At 54.7% G+C, this 15,000-nt stretch overlaps 1 protein-coding gene and 1 long non-coding RNA gene across 2 annotated transcripts in view; both read right to left on the bottom strand.

Annotated features, from left to right (window-relative positions):
- LOC119112310 (uncharacterized) overlaps positions 1-7,400 on the bottom strand; it is an 8,192-nt gene extending 792 nt beyond the window's left edge. The window contains exons 1-2 of the mRNA XM_037236430.1: positions 7,205-7,400; positions 2,426-2,614 (exon numbers count right to left, since the gene is read on the bottom strand). Coding sequence (XP_037092325.1) covers positions 2,426-2,614; positions 7,205-7,389 — 374 coding nt within the window. The 5' untranslated portion in view covers positions 7,390-7,400. The remainder of the gene's footprint in view (positions 1-2,425; positions 2,615-7,204) is intronic.
- Positions 7,401-8,360: 960 nt separating this feature from the next.
- On the bottom strand, positions 8,361-9,972 carry LOC119112569 (uncharacterized). Its single transcript, XR_005095750.1, has 2 exons — positions 9,875-9,972; positions 8,361-9,110 (listed from the first exon to the last, which is right to left on the bottom strand). It is a non-coding gene; the product is annotated as an uncharacterized LOC119112569 (long non-coding RNA).
- Between the last annotated feature and the right edge of the window lie 5,028 nt (positions 9,973-15,000).

Below are 15,000 nucleotides of genomic sequence, written 5' to 3'. Positions count from 1 at the left end.
GCCGCGTCCGCCACCGCCGTGTCCGCCGCCGCCGCGTCCGCCTGACTGTGTGCCGATGTAGCACCCTCTGGCGGCTCCGCGGTCGGTTCGGCCTTTGGTGCCGCGGCCTCAGCATCCGCCAAGTCCACGTCGCTGTGCGCCGGCGTGGTGGCCTCCGGCGGCGACCCAGCTCGCTCCGCCTCGGTTGTCGGCGGCTCCCCGGCGCCGGCCACATCCACGTCGCTGTGCTGCGGCGAGGCGGCCTCGGCGGGAGAGCCGGCCCGCTCGGCCGGCGGTCCCGTCAGCTCCTCGCCGGCCAGGTCTAGCTGGCTGCTGGCTGTCTGCCGGCCGGCCTCGCTGTCGACGGCCGGCGGCGGCGGCGGCGACGCGCTGCTAGTTCGCTCGGCCGGCGCCACGCGCTCGGCGCTGACCGCCTCCAGCGAGGCGGCGCGCGTGCATGAGCTCGACGACTCCGGCACCTGGTCGCCGACGTCGATCTCACTGTGTTGGGCCGACTTGACGGAAGGCACAGACGCGGTGCGGTCAGGGGCCGTCGAAGACGCTTCAGCCACCGCTGAGCCGGCCACACTGATATTGCTGTGCGCGGGCGTGGTCGCCTCGGGTGGCGAGCCGGCGCGCTCGGCCTCCATGGCCGGCGCGTCGCCGGCCACGTCCACGTCGCTATGCTGCGGCGAGGTGGCTTCGGGCGGCGAGGCGGGCCGCTCCAGCTCCGCCGAGGCCGTGCTCTCGTGGCCGTCCTCCAGGTCGGCGTCGTGCACACTGTGCGCCGAGCTGGCGGCGGCCGGCGGCGGCTCGGCGGCGGGCGCCGGCGCCGCCTGGTCCAGCGCCATCAGCGATTCGGTGTGATCGCGCAGGTCAGCGAACTCCACCGGCTCGGAGCAGGTCTTCAGGTCACGGTGCAGCTGCTCGGCCGGGTGCAGCCAGCGCTGGCACTCCTCCCAGACGCCGCTGTCCGAGGTCAGCTTGGCAAGCTGATGCTCTCGGCGCAGGTCATGAGATCGCGGTGCAGCTGCTCGGACGGATGTTTCCAGCGCTCTTGCGCGTCCATCAGGCTGGTGGTCTCACGTATGCTCTGTCTGGCCAGCATGCCGCGTACTCCCGCCTGGATCTTGATCGCGGCGGCTTCCTCCTGCTCAGTGAAATCATCCGTGGAATGTGGGGCGTCGATGGTGTCCTCAGTCACCGGCTCCGGCATGGCTTTCAGGCGCGCTTCCTCCTCCTCCTTTTTCCGCTTGTTGTATCGCTCCTTGAAGGTCACCCAGCTGTCCCCGCGGCGCAACAGCCGCTTGCCGAAGAATTCGGCGCAAAACTCGTATAGGTCCATCGGCTGTTCGCGCAGCACTTCCTTGGAAAGGGCGTATATCAACGTACGAAAGCCGTCGGGCAAGTTGGGCCTGGGAAAACTGTTGATTGTGTTGTAGTCCTCCATCGCAGCCTCTATGTTTTCAAATGGCCTATTTCTGGAATCTCCGTATTGACGGGCTATTTGAGTCTGCCCCTGAGGATCTGGGGAGAGACTGAACCGACAGGTAGTGAATGCTGATGAATGCAAGTCAACGTTGATCCGTCCACGATAATTGGGAAGTTCTATACGTTCTGTCAGTTTCACTGAGTTGCGCTAGCAAGATTGTCCAAATGTTTGCTTTGTGCGGAGTGTACATAGTTGTCTACTTTGGCACGTTTGTTCACAAAGTCAATCCCACCAGTTCAGGGGATTCCACCGCTGCGGCATTTCTGGTGAAATCCCTGGACACGGCAACTTCCCGCATACGGCAACAGGCGCACAGTCTCGAACCTCAATCTGAGCGCGTACTCAACGCATCAGCACCCTGATGTTCTGTACTGATTTGCACAGTCTGTATCGACAATCTTCCGGGTAACGTTGCTTGGTCTGCACAATTCCCCGCCAGGATGACATTGGGCGGATCGGTCCACATCATCGCCGTAATCCACCGATGGCATATTTCGAATGCATGATATACCGTTCAGTCTTATCAGGGAAACATAGTCAAGGATAACCAAGATCATCGTTGGCTTTCTATGGATACAACAGTTCTTCGCATAACTTCATGGAAGTCCTGGAATTGGGGGAGCTTAAAAGTTCGCAGATGCAGCCAGACATGTTTCAATTAATGTTAGCGATTGTGGTGCTGAGAGCCGAGCAGCCCGCTATTTTGCGAAGTTTTCGGTCATGTGAAGAACACCTTGGCACGAATATGCATACACACACAATGTGGGCAGGTGAGATTTTAGAACGCCGCTTCGGTGAAGCGCATTGTGAGCCGGGACATTTCCTCGCAAAACAAGGCCCATGAGTGTTCGCTTTGCTGAGACCTGCGGCTGTCTTCCCTGATCATTCTGGCTGGAACCCATTGTCTGGCTTCACTTCTAAGATCCTCCCCCTCCCCTTGGTTCCCTCACTTACAGCAGAGCAGCATCATGTAGCAGAAGCGGTGATTGTCCCTCGATCTCGAACCGGTCGCCCACCGGCCTCACGCGGAAGGTGGAGGTGGCGTGCCCCACCAGCGGCAGGGTGGCCATCTTCTCCCGGTACGTGACCGTGTAGCGCCAGTCCTGGTAGCTGCCCGACTCCTCGCCCAGGTCAAACTCCGTGCTGAAACACACGGTCGGGCCTCGCTCAAACCCCGCCCCGAAACCGGCTCGGTCACGGCCGCGGGCAGCAGAAACAGGCTATTCGCAGGGGCACCGGCAGCAGAAATAGGCCATTCGCAGGAGCACCGGCGACGCACTGAAGTGCGCCGCCGGTGCTCCAGGTAGCACCATGTTCGGACAATGTCCGCCACGCCCTTCTGCTCTAATGACGCCGTCAGCATCAGGGGCACAGGCTGAGGTTCATCATGCACGCAATGGTAGTTTGCTTGCGTATTAATGCTGAGCGTGGCCGGGCGCTTCACAGTGGCCCGATTTGTGTCAAACTGTGCGGAATCCCCAAATGCTTCTCTGAGTCCCCTCCGCATAATGCATACGAGCAAAGGGAGAATACTGAGCCAAATAAATGTATAACAATTGTGTTACCTACTGATAATCTAGGTAAAAGGCGCCTTTAGAAAATCGTTATTTATTAGCATGCTAATTTTGCACTACATTGTGTCATTTAAGCACTTTATGCTTTTATCACGCTGACTCCTTCATATGTTGCCAGTTTGCAAATGTTGGACAAGATTTGCAAATTTTGCTAGGATTGGGACTAAGAGCAAATGACTGCAGTACACGGCAACTTTTAAAATGCAGGGTGGTCCAGCGAAAATTTACCGCATGCTTTCCCCCATGGTGGCAAGCGTATTTGCACAATGTTCACTGTGTTTGTCTATAACCGTGACTGTTGTGGTTAGACAACACGATCACCGATAGCGACAGTCACCAGCGATTCCTTATAAAGATTTAACAAAGTTGTTTTTTCTGTGAATCACACCGCATTCTAGGCTTTTCACAAAAAGGTAGCTCTTATGAACTTGAAATGAAAGTTAAGACTAGTTTTAGCCTTATTCCTCGGAAAACCCCGGAGAATGGAGATGAAGTTAGGTTGACATTTCGGCAACATGCCTTTATCGAAACAACAGCAGAAGTGGAAATGGAAACTATGTATATGAAATGAAAAGTCATGCTTCAGTAGGACAAAAACCTGGAATCTATTAAATATCGAGAAGTTTTGTCTTACTTTTGCATCAAGGGCACAAATTCAAGTTGCCGAATCCGGGGAGAAATAAGGTTTTGGGGTGGGTTAGATCAAGCTTTTCGGTTGACCCTCTAACCGATCTCAAAAAGTGACACTGCCAGGCACGCTACATCGTGTTACGTCAGCCATGATTAAATTATATTGAAACTGATGCCTGCATTGTGTGGCGCACTAGCAGCGAGGGCAAATCCGTCACCGACAGCGATGTTCGGCCGTCGGCGAAAATATTACGATCGCTCGAACTGGACTGCGGCTTTAATCCCCTCCAATCTCGTCCTGCTCCTTGTCGGTGACGTCCGCGTTCGTACCTCGACCCGGCGGCGGCGGCCAGGTGACGTCACCTGGCGGCCGTGACCCTGGCCAGCGTGGCCCAGATCCGGCCCGGCCGGCGCGCCCCGAGGAAGCGACGCCGCCGCCCGCCTGCGCCCGAGCAATGAGGAAATGCCGACCGGCGCTCAAGGCTGCCGGCGGCCGGGCTAGCGCGGGTTTTGCCCCGGGTTGGAGGGACAGCGAGGACGTTTGTGCCGTCACGGTGGGCGTAATCCGCTGCACGCGGCTTCACCGGCCGTCGGCAGAGCGGGCTGCGCAGCAGCACCACATCGCGCGAGGTCACGGAGGGGCCGAGTCGTCGGCGAGCTGGCCAGCCAGGTCACATCACCGCTGTTGTTTTCTTCGTCCGCACTCTCGGACTGGAATGTCGTCTCGTCAGGAAGTGCTGCGCCAGCGCGACCTTGTTGGTGCCGTCCGCTCTTGGCTGCTATGCATGGACTGGATGGCGTGCGGTCTGAAGTAACCTCGGACGTACGCATGGAGTGAACTGACGAATGTTGAGAAAGCACCGGAAGCGTCAGCGACGGTGGCGATCATTGGCGCCGGCGTACTCCGGTCACTGGCATGTCATCAGTGTGTGGATACCGATCTCCTAACTGTGGATCCCCGAACTGTCACTGCCTGCTTCCTGGGCTGCCTCTAGTCACATGATCAGATAGGTGAGCGACAATTACTGCAAGGTGCGCCTCACAGATCTGTGTGCCTCAGGGCGGAGCAAGCTAGATGCGGCCGCCCTCCGACAACGTTTTGCGGTCATTCGCCCCATTGCCATCGGCATCATCTGATGAAGAACAAGGCGAAGGTCCTCCCAAAGCTGGAGGGTGAAGAACCCGCATCTGCAAGTCCTTACCAGAGATGCCAGCGGGAGTTGTACTCGTTGCACCCAACCATGTGCTCGTTATATGGAGCTGCTGCCTTTAGGGCCTTGGTTCCACGCTGCCAATGATGCAAAGAGCTTCACCTTGACTTTGACCTGTTGAAATGCACGTGTCAAGTGCAGAATGAAGAAAGCAATCGCCAAGCTATTGCATTTCCAATATTGTGCAAGCACCTGCGTCCTGGGAACGCTAGGTAAAACTTAAACATTGCCGGCATTTCCTGTGTCTGGCTCGGTATGACCATGATGTCCACGATCGAACGGTCTCGCGATGCATGTACCGGTAGCCTTGCGCCGTCTGATCCGTCACGGAGCCACTTCAGGGTCGACCGGGGTGAGGTCACTGACAGCCGAGGCGAGCCACCGGTCGCGACAGAAGACCTTGGAATCGGAAATCAGCCACTCTGGCCGGGCCTTTAGCATATACGCTGGCTCCAGCCCAGCCGAGACGAATGCTCGAATGAACGCGGACTCGGGCGAGTACAGACTGGTGATTAGTCTGGGAGGCGGCAGGCAGAGAAAATGACCGGCGCGGCGACGGTGATGCGTGCAGGCGCTGGTCAGCTAAACAAAGATGGGAGGTGCTTTGCTGAGCTGAGCACCTCCCATCCCTGAAGTGCTGAGCTGGTCAGCTGAGCATGGTCGGGAAGTGCCCGGCTGGTCAGCTGAGTGGGGTCAGAATGTGCTGAGTGGTTCAGCTGAGCAGGGATGGGAAAGTGCTGATACTAGTCAGCTGAGCGGGGATGGGAGGTTCTGATGTTGGTCAGCTGAACAGAGTCAGGAAGTGCTGAGCTAGTCAGCTTAGCAGGGATGGGAGGTTCTGATGTTGGTCAGCTGAACAGAGTCAGGAAGTGCTGAGCTAGTCAGCTTAGCAGGATGGTACTGAATGTTGGTCAGCTGAACAGAGTCAGGAAGTGCTGAGCTAGTCAGCTTAGCAGGGATGGGAGGTACTGATGCTGGTCAGCTGAGCAGAGTCAGGAAGTGCCGAGCTGGTCAGCTGAGCGGGAATGGGAGGTACTGATGTTGATCGGCTTAGTGGAGCGATGTGTGTGTGTGTGTGTGTGTGTGTGTGTGTGTGTGGTGTGTGTGTGTGTGTGTGTGTGTGTGTGTGTGTGTGTGTGTGTGTGTGTGTGTGTGTGTGTGTGTGTGTGTGTGTGTGTGTGTGTGTGTGTGTGTGTGTGTGTGTGTGTGTGTGTGGTGTGTGTGTGTGTGTGTTGTGTGTGGTGTGTGTGTGTGTGTGCATGTTTGTGTGCGTGTGCGGGTCGGGTCGGCCAGGCACGTGGAACAGGCGTTATTAAGCGGTAGCAAACAAACAACTTGCGGTCGGAGTTTGAAGTAGCTGTCGCCGTAGTTCATAGAACTTGTTCGAGAAAGTGCCTTTGTAAGTAATCTGCAGGCCAAGAAGCGGTATGCTCCGCAAAGCACGCGCCACGAGTCTTGCCGTCCCCAGTACGGCACTAAGTCACGCTGAACGCATTGGCTGTTGCCGTCAGCTCTAATTTGCAGCTCTGCGGATGCGACGCAGTATTAACAAACGGAGAGCACTGCGACGGAAGCGCAGTTATTTGGACATCGGAAACATGACATCGCTGAACTGGAAGTGGTGGCTTCAAGTAATTGTCGGAGATGCTCTAAGCTCGCATGAATACGCCACTTGACACCTGCCTGGCGTAAGATGGTCGAAAAAAGGCTGTCGCTAGCTCCGGCAGACTGAACACATTCGCCTAATTCACTACGGACTTGATGGGTGGGACTTTGCATAAAGAAGTGCTGGCGATAGGAAGCGTCACATGAAAGCCGTTAAATCATCAAGTGACCTTTTGTGGACACCCTGCAGATGACAGGTGACATGACATAACCAGACTGCAGGCGACAGGTGTCCTCACATAAACGTATTTAACCTCACATAAGGTCTTGACCTCATATAAATATACTTGACCTGGTATGAGCATGCTTGGCCTCACATGAAAAGACCTGACCCAGTATGCACATAATTGACCTCAAATGACTTGACTTGACCTCGCATGAACGCACTTGACCTCACATGAGTATACCTGATCTCACACGATCATACTTAACCTTACATAACAGACTTGACCTCACATAGACAAATTTGACTTCATGTGAACATACTTGGCTTCACATGATCATACTTAACCTCACATGAACAGACGACCTCGCACGAAACAGGAGCCGGCTGAAGGTCACAGTTGATCTCACATAAACAAAATGCACGGGTGATTTCACGTGAGGAGACTGCGGACGATAGGTAACCTCACGTGAGCGGACGGCGGCCTCACATGAGCGGGCTGAGAGCGGCGATGTTGTTGAAGTCGGCCACGTGCTCCCAGAGGCGGCGCGGCGACACCGCCACGCTGTGCGTGAAAGTGACGGTGTGGGTGGGCTGCCAGCCGAGCCAGGTCACCAGCGCCGTCAGCAGGGCGCCGCCCGTCCAGAGCCTCCGCCTGGCCCACCGCACCGCCATGGCCGCTCGCGCGCGCCACCCAGCTGGCTCCGGCCGACGCCGGTCGCCGCTCTGCTCCCGTGACGTCACTCGCAGGCCAGATGCGGCCGGCGGCGCTGTATCGGCCCCGCTTCCGGCGCGGCTGGTCGGCGCGCGGCACGGCGGCCGGCTGCACGCAGGCGGGAGATGCTGCACCCGGGGCCAGACAGCTGCACGCTCCGACGGACTGCTGCACGCCTCGACTGGAACTGCACCGCCGACTTACGACTGTACGCGTGGACGAACGCATCCGCCTTCTGCCTGCCTGCGCCCTCCCACCGACGACCGCAATCGCCTACCGAAGACTAGGTCTGGCTTCTGTTGCGCCTGTCGACTCACTGGTCGGCAGCGCACCTCCGGCAGACGACTCTCGCTCCGGTAGACGACTGCACCTCCGACAGACAACTGCCTCTCCGACAGACGACTGTCTCTCCAACAGCCGCCTACACCAGCGGTCGAACCCGTTACGGCGTGTGCGGGGTCATCATTGTCCGGACCTATCTGCCGGGCCAGCGGGGCGCTCGACTGCGGCGAGCGGCGCTCACAGCGCCCGCCATCTGCCATCTGATGCCAACAGTTGGCATAGTGCAGAACAAAACGGGCCGCACAAATAGCGTTGTTAGCGGAGGGAAGGATGCAGACACCTAGAGCCCCAGCTCAGTTTCTGCCTCTGCCAAAAGTTGTTAATGTGCTGTACGGCTGGCTGAAATATTGAATGATCACTGAGCTCTACGATGGTTTTGAAGGGCATTGCTCTCGGAAATCTTCAGCCCAAAGTCATTTAGAAAACGTTCCACTTTTCCAACATCGCCCTCCTTTTACGCATGCGTGTTTGGATCTATGTGTAGAGCTTTAAGCGGCGAATGCGTTTTTGCAGGTAAGGCTGCCGTCCAGGGGACAGCCTCACCGCGTCGGGAACAGGCCCTCGATTATCGTCTGATATTTCCACTGGGTTAAATGGATCCATAAATGTATATTATCACGATGAAAATTGTTCGATAATGCGACATTAAATACTCGTATGCATGACATTATACACGAATAAGAACATCAAACACCGACTCACCAGCCGGCGTTCCAGGGGCGCCCCTGATCGTCAGACATTTGGTCACAGCGTCGGTCGGGTCATATGGGTGAACACAAAACACAAAGGCCGCACTAATATCGTCTCACGTGCCTCCTTGTACACCGCGTGAGGGTGCAGCGGAGAGCACGGATACTCTGCTGGCTGGACAGGTACTGACATGAGGTCATGGTGTCTCCACACTCATCTACTCTCATGGCTTACATCTGCGCTCGCACATCACACCACGTTATCGGAACAGCTTCCCCTGATCGGCGGCCGGGGACAGCCTGGGGCGGCGCGGCCGGACAGCCGCGGCCGTGCCGACCGTGCAGCGGGGCACGGTGGCGCGCCGCGGCCGCCCAGCCGGCCGTGCCGGCTCGGCTTGGCTCGTGTAGCGCGCACTCAGCAGATCGGCACGCTCGGGAACGGCACGCTGCCCGGGAAGGCGAACGGGTCCGGGTTGATGGTGTTGCCAAAGTTGCAGCGGCGGGCGGAGCGGCTGGAGCCGCGCCCGCGGCCGCCGCGCAGACGGCGTCCCGAGCGGTACACGAGGAAGCCTTCAGCCGGCACCAGCAGCAGCAGCGACAGCAGGACCAGCATCAGGACGGTGGCGAAGCGGAGCATGGTCGGGGCTGGGCTGCAACAGGCCGGCAGTCGCATCAGGACGCGGCGACGTCACGCAGGCCGACCGACCTGCGCCGAAAGCCAGCACAGGCACTGCCGTCCGGTGGGGGCCAACTGAGACTGTCACAGCTCAAGCATCGCTCACGCACTTCCACACTGGCGAGCTTCCGCACTGGGACTGGTAATTACTCTGTGGCTCTGTACAAAACAAGATAATTGGTTTCGCTGGCCTAGGTCTTTCGACACGCTCCGTGTCCTGCCACCAGAGGCGCTGGCCAAGGTCTGTTCCGCAATCACTGCCGCCGGCGCGGGGCAAACACAATCTGATTGATCTGTACCTATTCAAAGTCGGCGCCAGCTCCTTATCGGTGCACTGAACACAATGGAACTGGGTTCGGCATATTTGGTTATCTTTTAAACTGATGCGAGCGACATCCCACTCACACGCTTAGAAAGAAAGCGCGGAAACAAGTTGCACCCGCTCCCTTTGTGCAATGGTGGTATGGAAGGCCACATCGCCACGCATTTCGGAGCGGGAACCGCTCTTGTGTGTACCACGCTTTGCATTGGTGTGCAATCTTAGGCCGCCGACACAGAAACGTGGCAAGAATTTCGGAGAGGAAAAAATAGTTCCTTTCGCGTGCACGTAAATGACAGGAGATACCCTAGCCCCAACGAGCGGACCGAGTGCTCGTGAGGACTTTGTTAAGCGGGACCGCCGACGTTCGGCGCAGCCGCCTGGCCGTCCGCCGGCCGACCGAGCCGCGCCGCGCTCACCTGCTTTCTGCTGGGAGGAGCTGCTGGGAAGCGGTGGGGGTGTGCGGAGCGAGTGCTGCCAGTGGCGTCCGGCGCGTGCCCTTTATACTCGGCGCGCGCCGGCCGGCCGGCCGCGGGGCCGCCAGCGGGGTGCATGCCCCCGCCAGCGCCGAGTGCCGCCCGGGTGGAGGCAGCAGGAAGTGGCCAGGGACGGACACTGGACGAGCCAGCGCAGCCGGGTCGCGACACGGGCGACACGGCTCCGGCCAGCGGCGCGGTGTCCCAGCAGTCAGCGCGCGCTGTTGGAACTTCGGGCTGAAATTGAACTCGGGAGCTATGCCGGCTTACAGGCCTTGCCACACTGAGGAGTACAGCATGTACAATCGACGTTAGTATGCTTTGGCGCCTTCCGAGCGAGAGGACTGGCAGAATTCGGATTTGGTCTGCCGTAACCAGAACTGTTCGCCCCCACTTTTTGCAGCCAGTTTGCGTATACTTTAAAAGCATAGAAAGCAAGTTTCGACTCGAATGCTCCAAAGAGTCTGAAATATATGCCGTCTATCAGTACATGGTTGGTTTTTAAAAAAACGGACATAGTTCTGAGTTCAAAATTTCTGCGATCGAGTCCGAGTTATGGCATCTCGGCCCGAGTTCCGAGTTCACCTATGCCGCATCACGCGAGTCCGAAGTCGCGGGTCACGAACAGATTTCACCTACCGAAGTGACGAGTCACGAAACCGAAAACTTAATCTCAAACAACCGAAATAAACCAAACCATCCATCTCAACTCAAGCAGATAGGCCCTGAAATGACTTCCCATACGCTTTACACGAAACTTTCACACGCATATTGTCGTTAAAACGTGTCCTTAACCATGTTTAATATCTTGGTGACAATCACAGTTTAACCAGAGTATTCCATTTTCAGAACCTTTGAGTGTGAGTATGACGTCTAGTTCTACGTCTATTGTGTGCGTGATGTCTAGTTCTGAGACTGAGTCAACGTTTGTTTTTTTCTGGATTTGTCATTGCAGCTCACGAAGGTCAAGAGCACCGGTACGCGATCGTGAGGCCGTCCGTTCTCAGCTCCGTGCCTGCCAGACGGATTGGTGGGCTCTTTAAATGGACGGCGTTGGCGCTGCACTGTAGCTGACTTTTGGTGGCAGGCGCTGCGGGCTTTCCGCTCTCAGACAACGGCTTCGCAGAAGCGACCAGTTTGCGACTCAGTGCGTATGGCTTGCTTCGAGTACTCGGTGGTACGTTCCAGATGTAGATAGTTTTCTTGTGTAGGATGTTAGATGCTCAGACTCAGATGTGAATTCTGTTTGAGTCTTCGTCGGCTAATTCCAGACGTATTGCCGTTTGCAACGCCCCATGCTGGGCGCTCTGCCGTCCTTCTCCTACACCCCGTAGCTCTAGCGTAGAAATTGTTGGGTATGGGTACGGTCTTTGAGTTCTTTGACAAAAACTGGTCCATTTTCCGGGACGCAGCCGATGACAAGATTCACCCTGAACTTTATCGCTGTCATCGATCACGCTGTAACATCACGCACACTGTACCGCTGGCTGTAGCATCACGCACGCTGCCCTGCTAGCTGCGGCGACATCACGCACACTGCCCTGCAGGCTGTGACATCACGCACACTGCCCTGCAGGCTGTGACATCACGCACACTGCCCTGCTAGCTGCGGCGACATCACGCACACTGCCCTGCAGGCTGTGACATCACGCACACTGACCTGCAGGCTGTGACATCACGCACACTGCCCCGCAGGCTGTGACATCACGCACACTGACCTGCAGGCTGTGACATCACGTACACTGCTCTGCTGGCTGTGACATCACGCACACTGCCCCGCAAGCTGTGACGTCACGCACACTGCCCCGCAGGCTGTGACATCACGCACACTGCCCCGCAGGCTGTGACATCACGTACACCGCTCTGCAAGCTGTGACGTCACGCACACTGCCCTGCAAGCTGTGACGTCACTCACACTGCCCGCTGGCTGCCGTCGACTGCGGACGTCGACGTCAAACATGATTAGAACAGAAATTGTTAGTGCGTGGCGTCTAGTTTAGTTTGGAATTGATATGTGTTGATTGACATTTGTGTGTACTTGTGCTCGACCTCCTGCTTGGCCCTGTAATGAGCAATCCTCAAGATGACACATTATACAAAGGGTGTTTGGATTTGTATGGCTGGCTTAAGCCGTGCGTTGGAGGTAAAATAATAAATGATACAACTATCAATAAGCGCTGCGATTCGTAACAGCCTTTATTCTGTATTCATTTTACACAGGGTGCTCATATTTTTTGTGGCGTCAGCATATCTGGACTCTACGGCGATTGAACATGGCATTTAACAGTAGCAAACCGTCCTCTAATATATACTGCTGATGCGCGTGATTCGAAATATTTTCATTAAAATCATGGAAACTTTTAAGTTGGGAAGTCAGCTTTTATGGCATGCCTATGAGTGTTGCACATGTTCCAGAGGACTTTATAGGTCGGGTTAGTCCATAAGTACCAATTTTAAAATTGCGGATGTGAAATGCATTTTCAAAATGTCGGGAAGCTACTTTGAAAACCTACTTAACTATTCTGCAGTTATCAACGCGGAAGAAGAAAAGAGTGAGTTTGGGTGGAAATGTTCTTGAAAGTTTCCATAATTTGCTACTAAAGAGGATGCAAAATGTAAATAGGTGCGTAACGGGCGGGTGACATTGATAAGAAATATGTAACAGGTGACCGTGAACACAGCCCGATGGCTAATGAGTGGATTGGGTAATAAAAAAACTACTACTCGTGAAGGTCTCTTTGCCTGTATGCCGTTTTGGTTTATATTCTACATGCGCTCTTCCCTAAAATTCCTTATCTCTTGTTGGTGTTCACTCATCCTGGATGGGTGTCTTAACGATCACCAATGTTTGCGATGAGGTGGCATATTGAATAAATGGTGGCGGCTAGTACTTCTCGCGTCTACTCACTTTATTGCATGTTGCATGTGGCATTGACTCTCTATTGCGATGAGTGACGTATAAGTGTTCGTATGCATACGAGCATTTGTTACCACTGCCTCGCCGAGCAAGTTAGGTTTCGATATTGATGACGCTTTTGGCATATCTTAACACACACACAATATGATTTCGCCTACACGTGACATTCGTCCGCACATTTGAATGTTCTGCATGAGTCTAGAACGATGTATGAACAGTACGTACGATGCAAGGTCAGACGGAGTTGTCACACACCCGTTTTGGTGCACGTCATCAGAATATTCAGTGACATGTTCATGGAGATCGCAATGCACGGAGGTATCTTTAAATCGATACGTTCCGTCATAGTACTGGTCCTTCAGCATGCAGAGAACCTCACCTTGCATCCAGCCAGACGGACTGATGGCCAGATAGGGAATCGACCTCCAAACGATAGCTGGGAAATTGATGGCGGTGAGTTGTGAACGGCTGTTTACATGCCGCTGAAATGTCGACTTGCAGGAACGCAGGACCAGCCATCGCGCCGCCAGCTATGCTTCATGAACGTCTGGACGTGTTTTCATAACGGCTATCAGCAAACAATACATCACCAGTGGTGCACATGACTTGTGATTTAGACCATCGAAAGCTCAAACGACGCAGTCAGGCTTGCCTCAGCGGTCCTGACATCAGCTACTCGTCACATTTTGTTACGCTGCAGGTCTCAGCCTGCACCGTACCACGTGGACTTCATGTTATCGACAACAAATCGTACCGCTTGTTCACAGCAATAGGCAACCATATTTTCAAGCTGCGAAATCCGTTTAGGACCCATGCACAGGCCACACCACGGGCGTCGAATAGTCCGCCTTGATGTATTAGGATCTAGGTATTGGAGCGATTCCAACGGGCAAAACGCCACCAGAAGCTTGTTACCTGAATTATGTATTGTTAACAAATATGAAATTGTCCAGTGGGATTACCAGGAGAGCATACAGTAGAGAGGAGCATTGGTGGGCTTGACGTCCAGTGCCCTTCGGCTTTAGATTACGCGTTGCCTCCTTTTTTATCCTGACCCATCTCGGTAAGCATTAGACTGGTATTGCCACATGGACATAGGCAGACATAGACATCACTACAGACACCCGTAGACATCGGTAATATTGAATGGCCTTGATTAGACCCGGTTTGTTGTGTGGCTTATCTTTTCTCTCTCATGTTTAAATCCATATAAAGATTTCGGCACTTTCGGCTCTAAGGGCTCCTCTGGACTAGATTTGTGAGCGGCGTACCCAGAAAGATCGATGTGTTCTCATGTCCTTGGTGACTCATACCTCTGCAGCGCATGAGTTGCCCGGGTACTCCTTGATTCTTAAACCCATTTCTTAGCCATCAAAAGTCTGCATGCTGTAATATAGATCACAAATCACCAATCTCCAAATTATGGAAATATGCCTTTTTGTAATGTGCGAAAATGGGCAGTGTGCAATGATGAAATGTGAGGAAAAACTATTTTTGTGCTGGTGCTAATTTAATGTTTCTGGGCTAACAGGAGTGTTTCACCAAAACGGCACTGGAAAGCTCTCGTCAAACTACATCAGAAAGACGCTTCTGAACAGTGGTGAAAATGACCTCTGCAGGTCAGCAAGTCATATGAGACAAACTGGCACTTTACAGTGCCCTGCTGCTACCTAAATAACTAAGCAAGCATTCTAAAACAGTGAGGAATATGACATTGAATAGCTCTTCGAAAAAGTGGTCGGATGACCTTTACTAGCCCTCGACACATGTGACCCATGGTATTACTGCGTTGGCCGGTCGAGCTATGTCAAGAAGTAAACAAGCCACAACGATTGGGAAAGCAGCGTCAGGAAGGCCTCCCAAGGCTTTAAGATATGTGACATTGAAGTGTCAGTTGTACGACCGCAAAGGGTCATATCTCACCACAAAGTCTAAGGTTGACCTAATTTGGTTTTCCAGAAGGATTCCCTTTTGAACGGGCTGGTTGGCCGATCGGATAGCGCTCAGTAGGCACCTTGCACTGACAATGTAACTTCCTCCTCCCCTTCCGGTTCTCACTTTTGGCATTTTTGATCCGTCGCAGTTGTCGCGCTATCTGCATCGCGCTATCGCGCTATCTATGTCGCGCTATCATGTCCTGAAAACGATTGGG

The sequence above is a fragment of the Pollicipes pollicipes genome, unplaced genomic scaffold, assembly GCF_011947565.3.
Source record: "Pollicipes pollicipes isolate AB1234 unplaced genomic scaffold, Ppol_2.1 Scaffold_7261;HRSCAF=8764_pilon_pilon_pilon, whole genome shotgun sequence".
NCBI lineage: Eukaryota > Metazoa > Arthropoda > Thecostraca > Pollicipedomorpha > Pollicipedidae > Pollicipes > Pollicipes pollicipes.
Note: the sequence above shows the minus strand (reverse complement) of the source record. Positions and strands in the feature narration are given on the sequence as shown.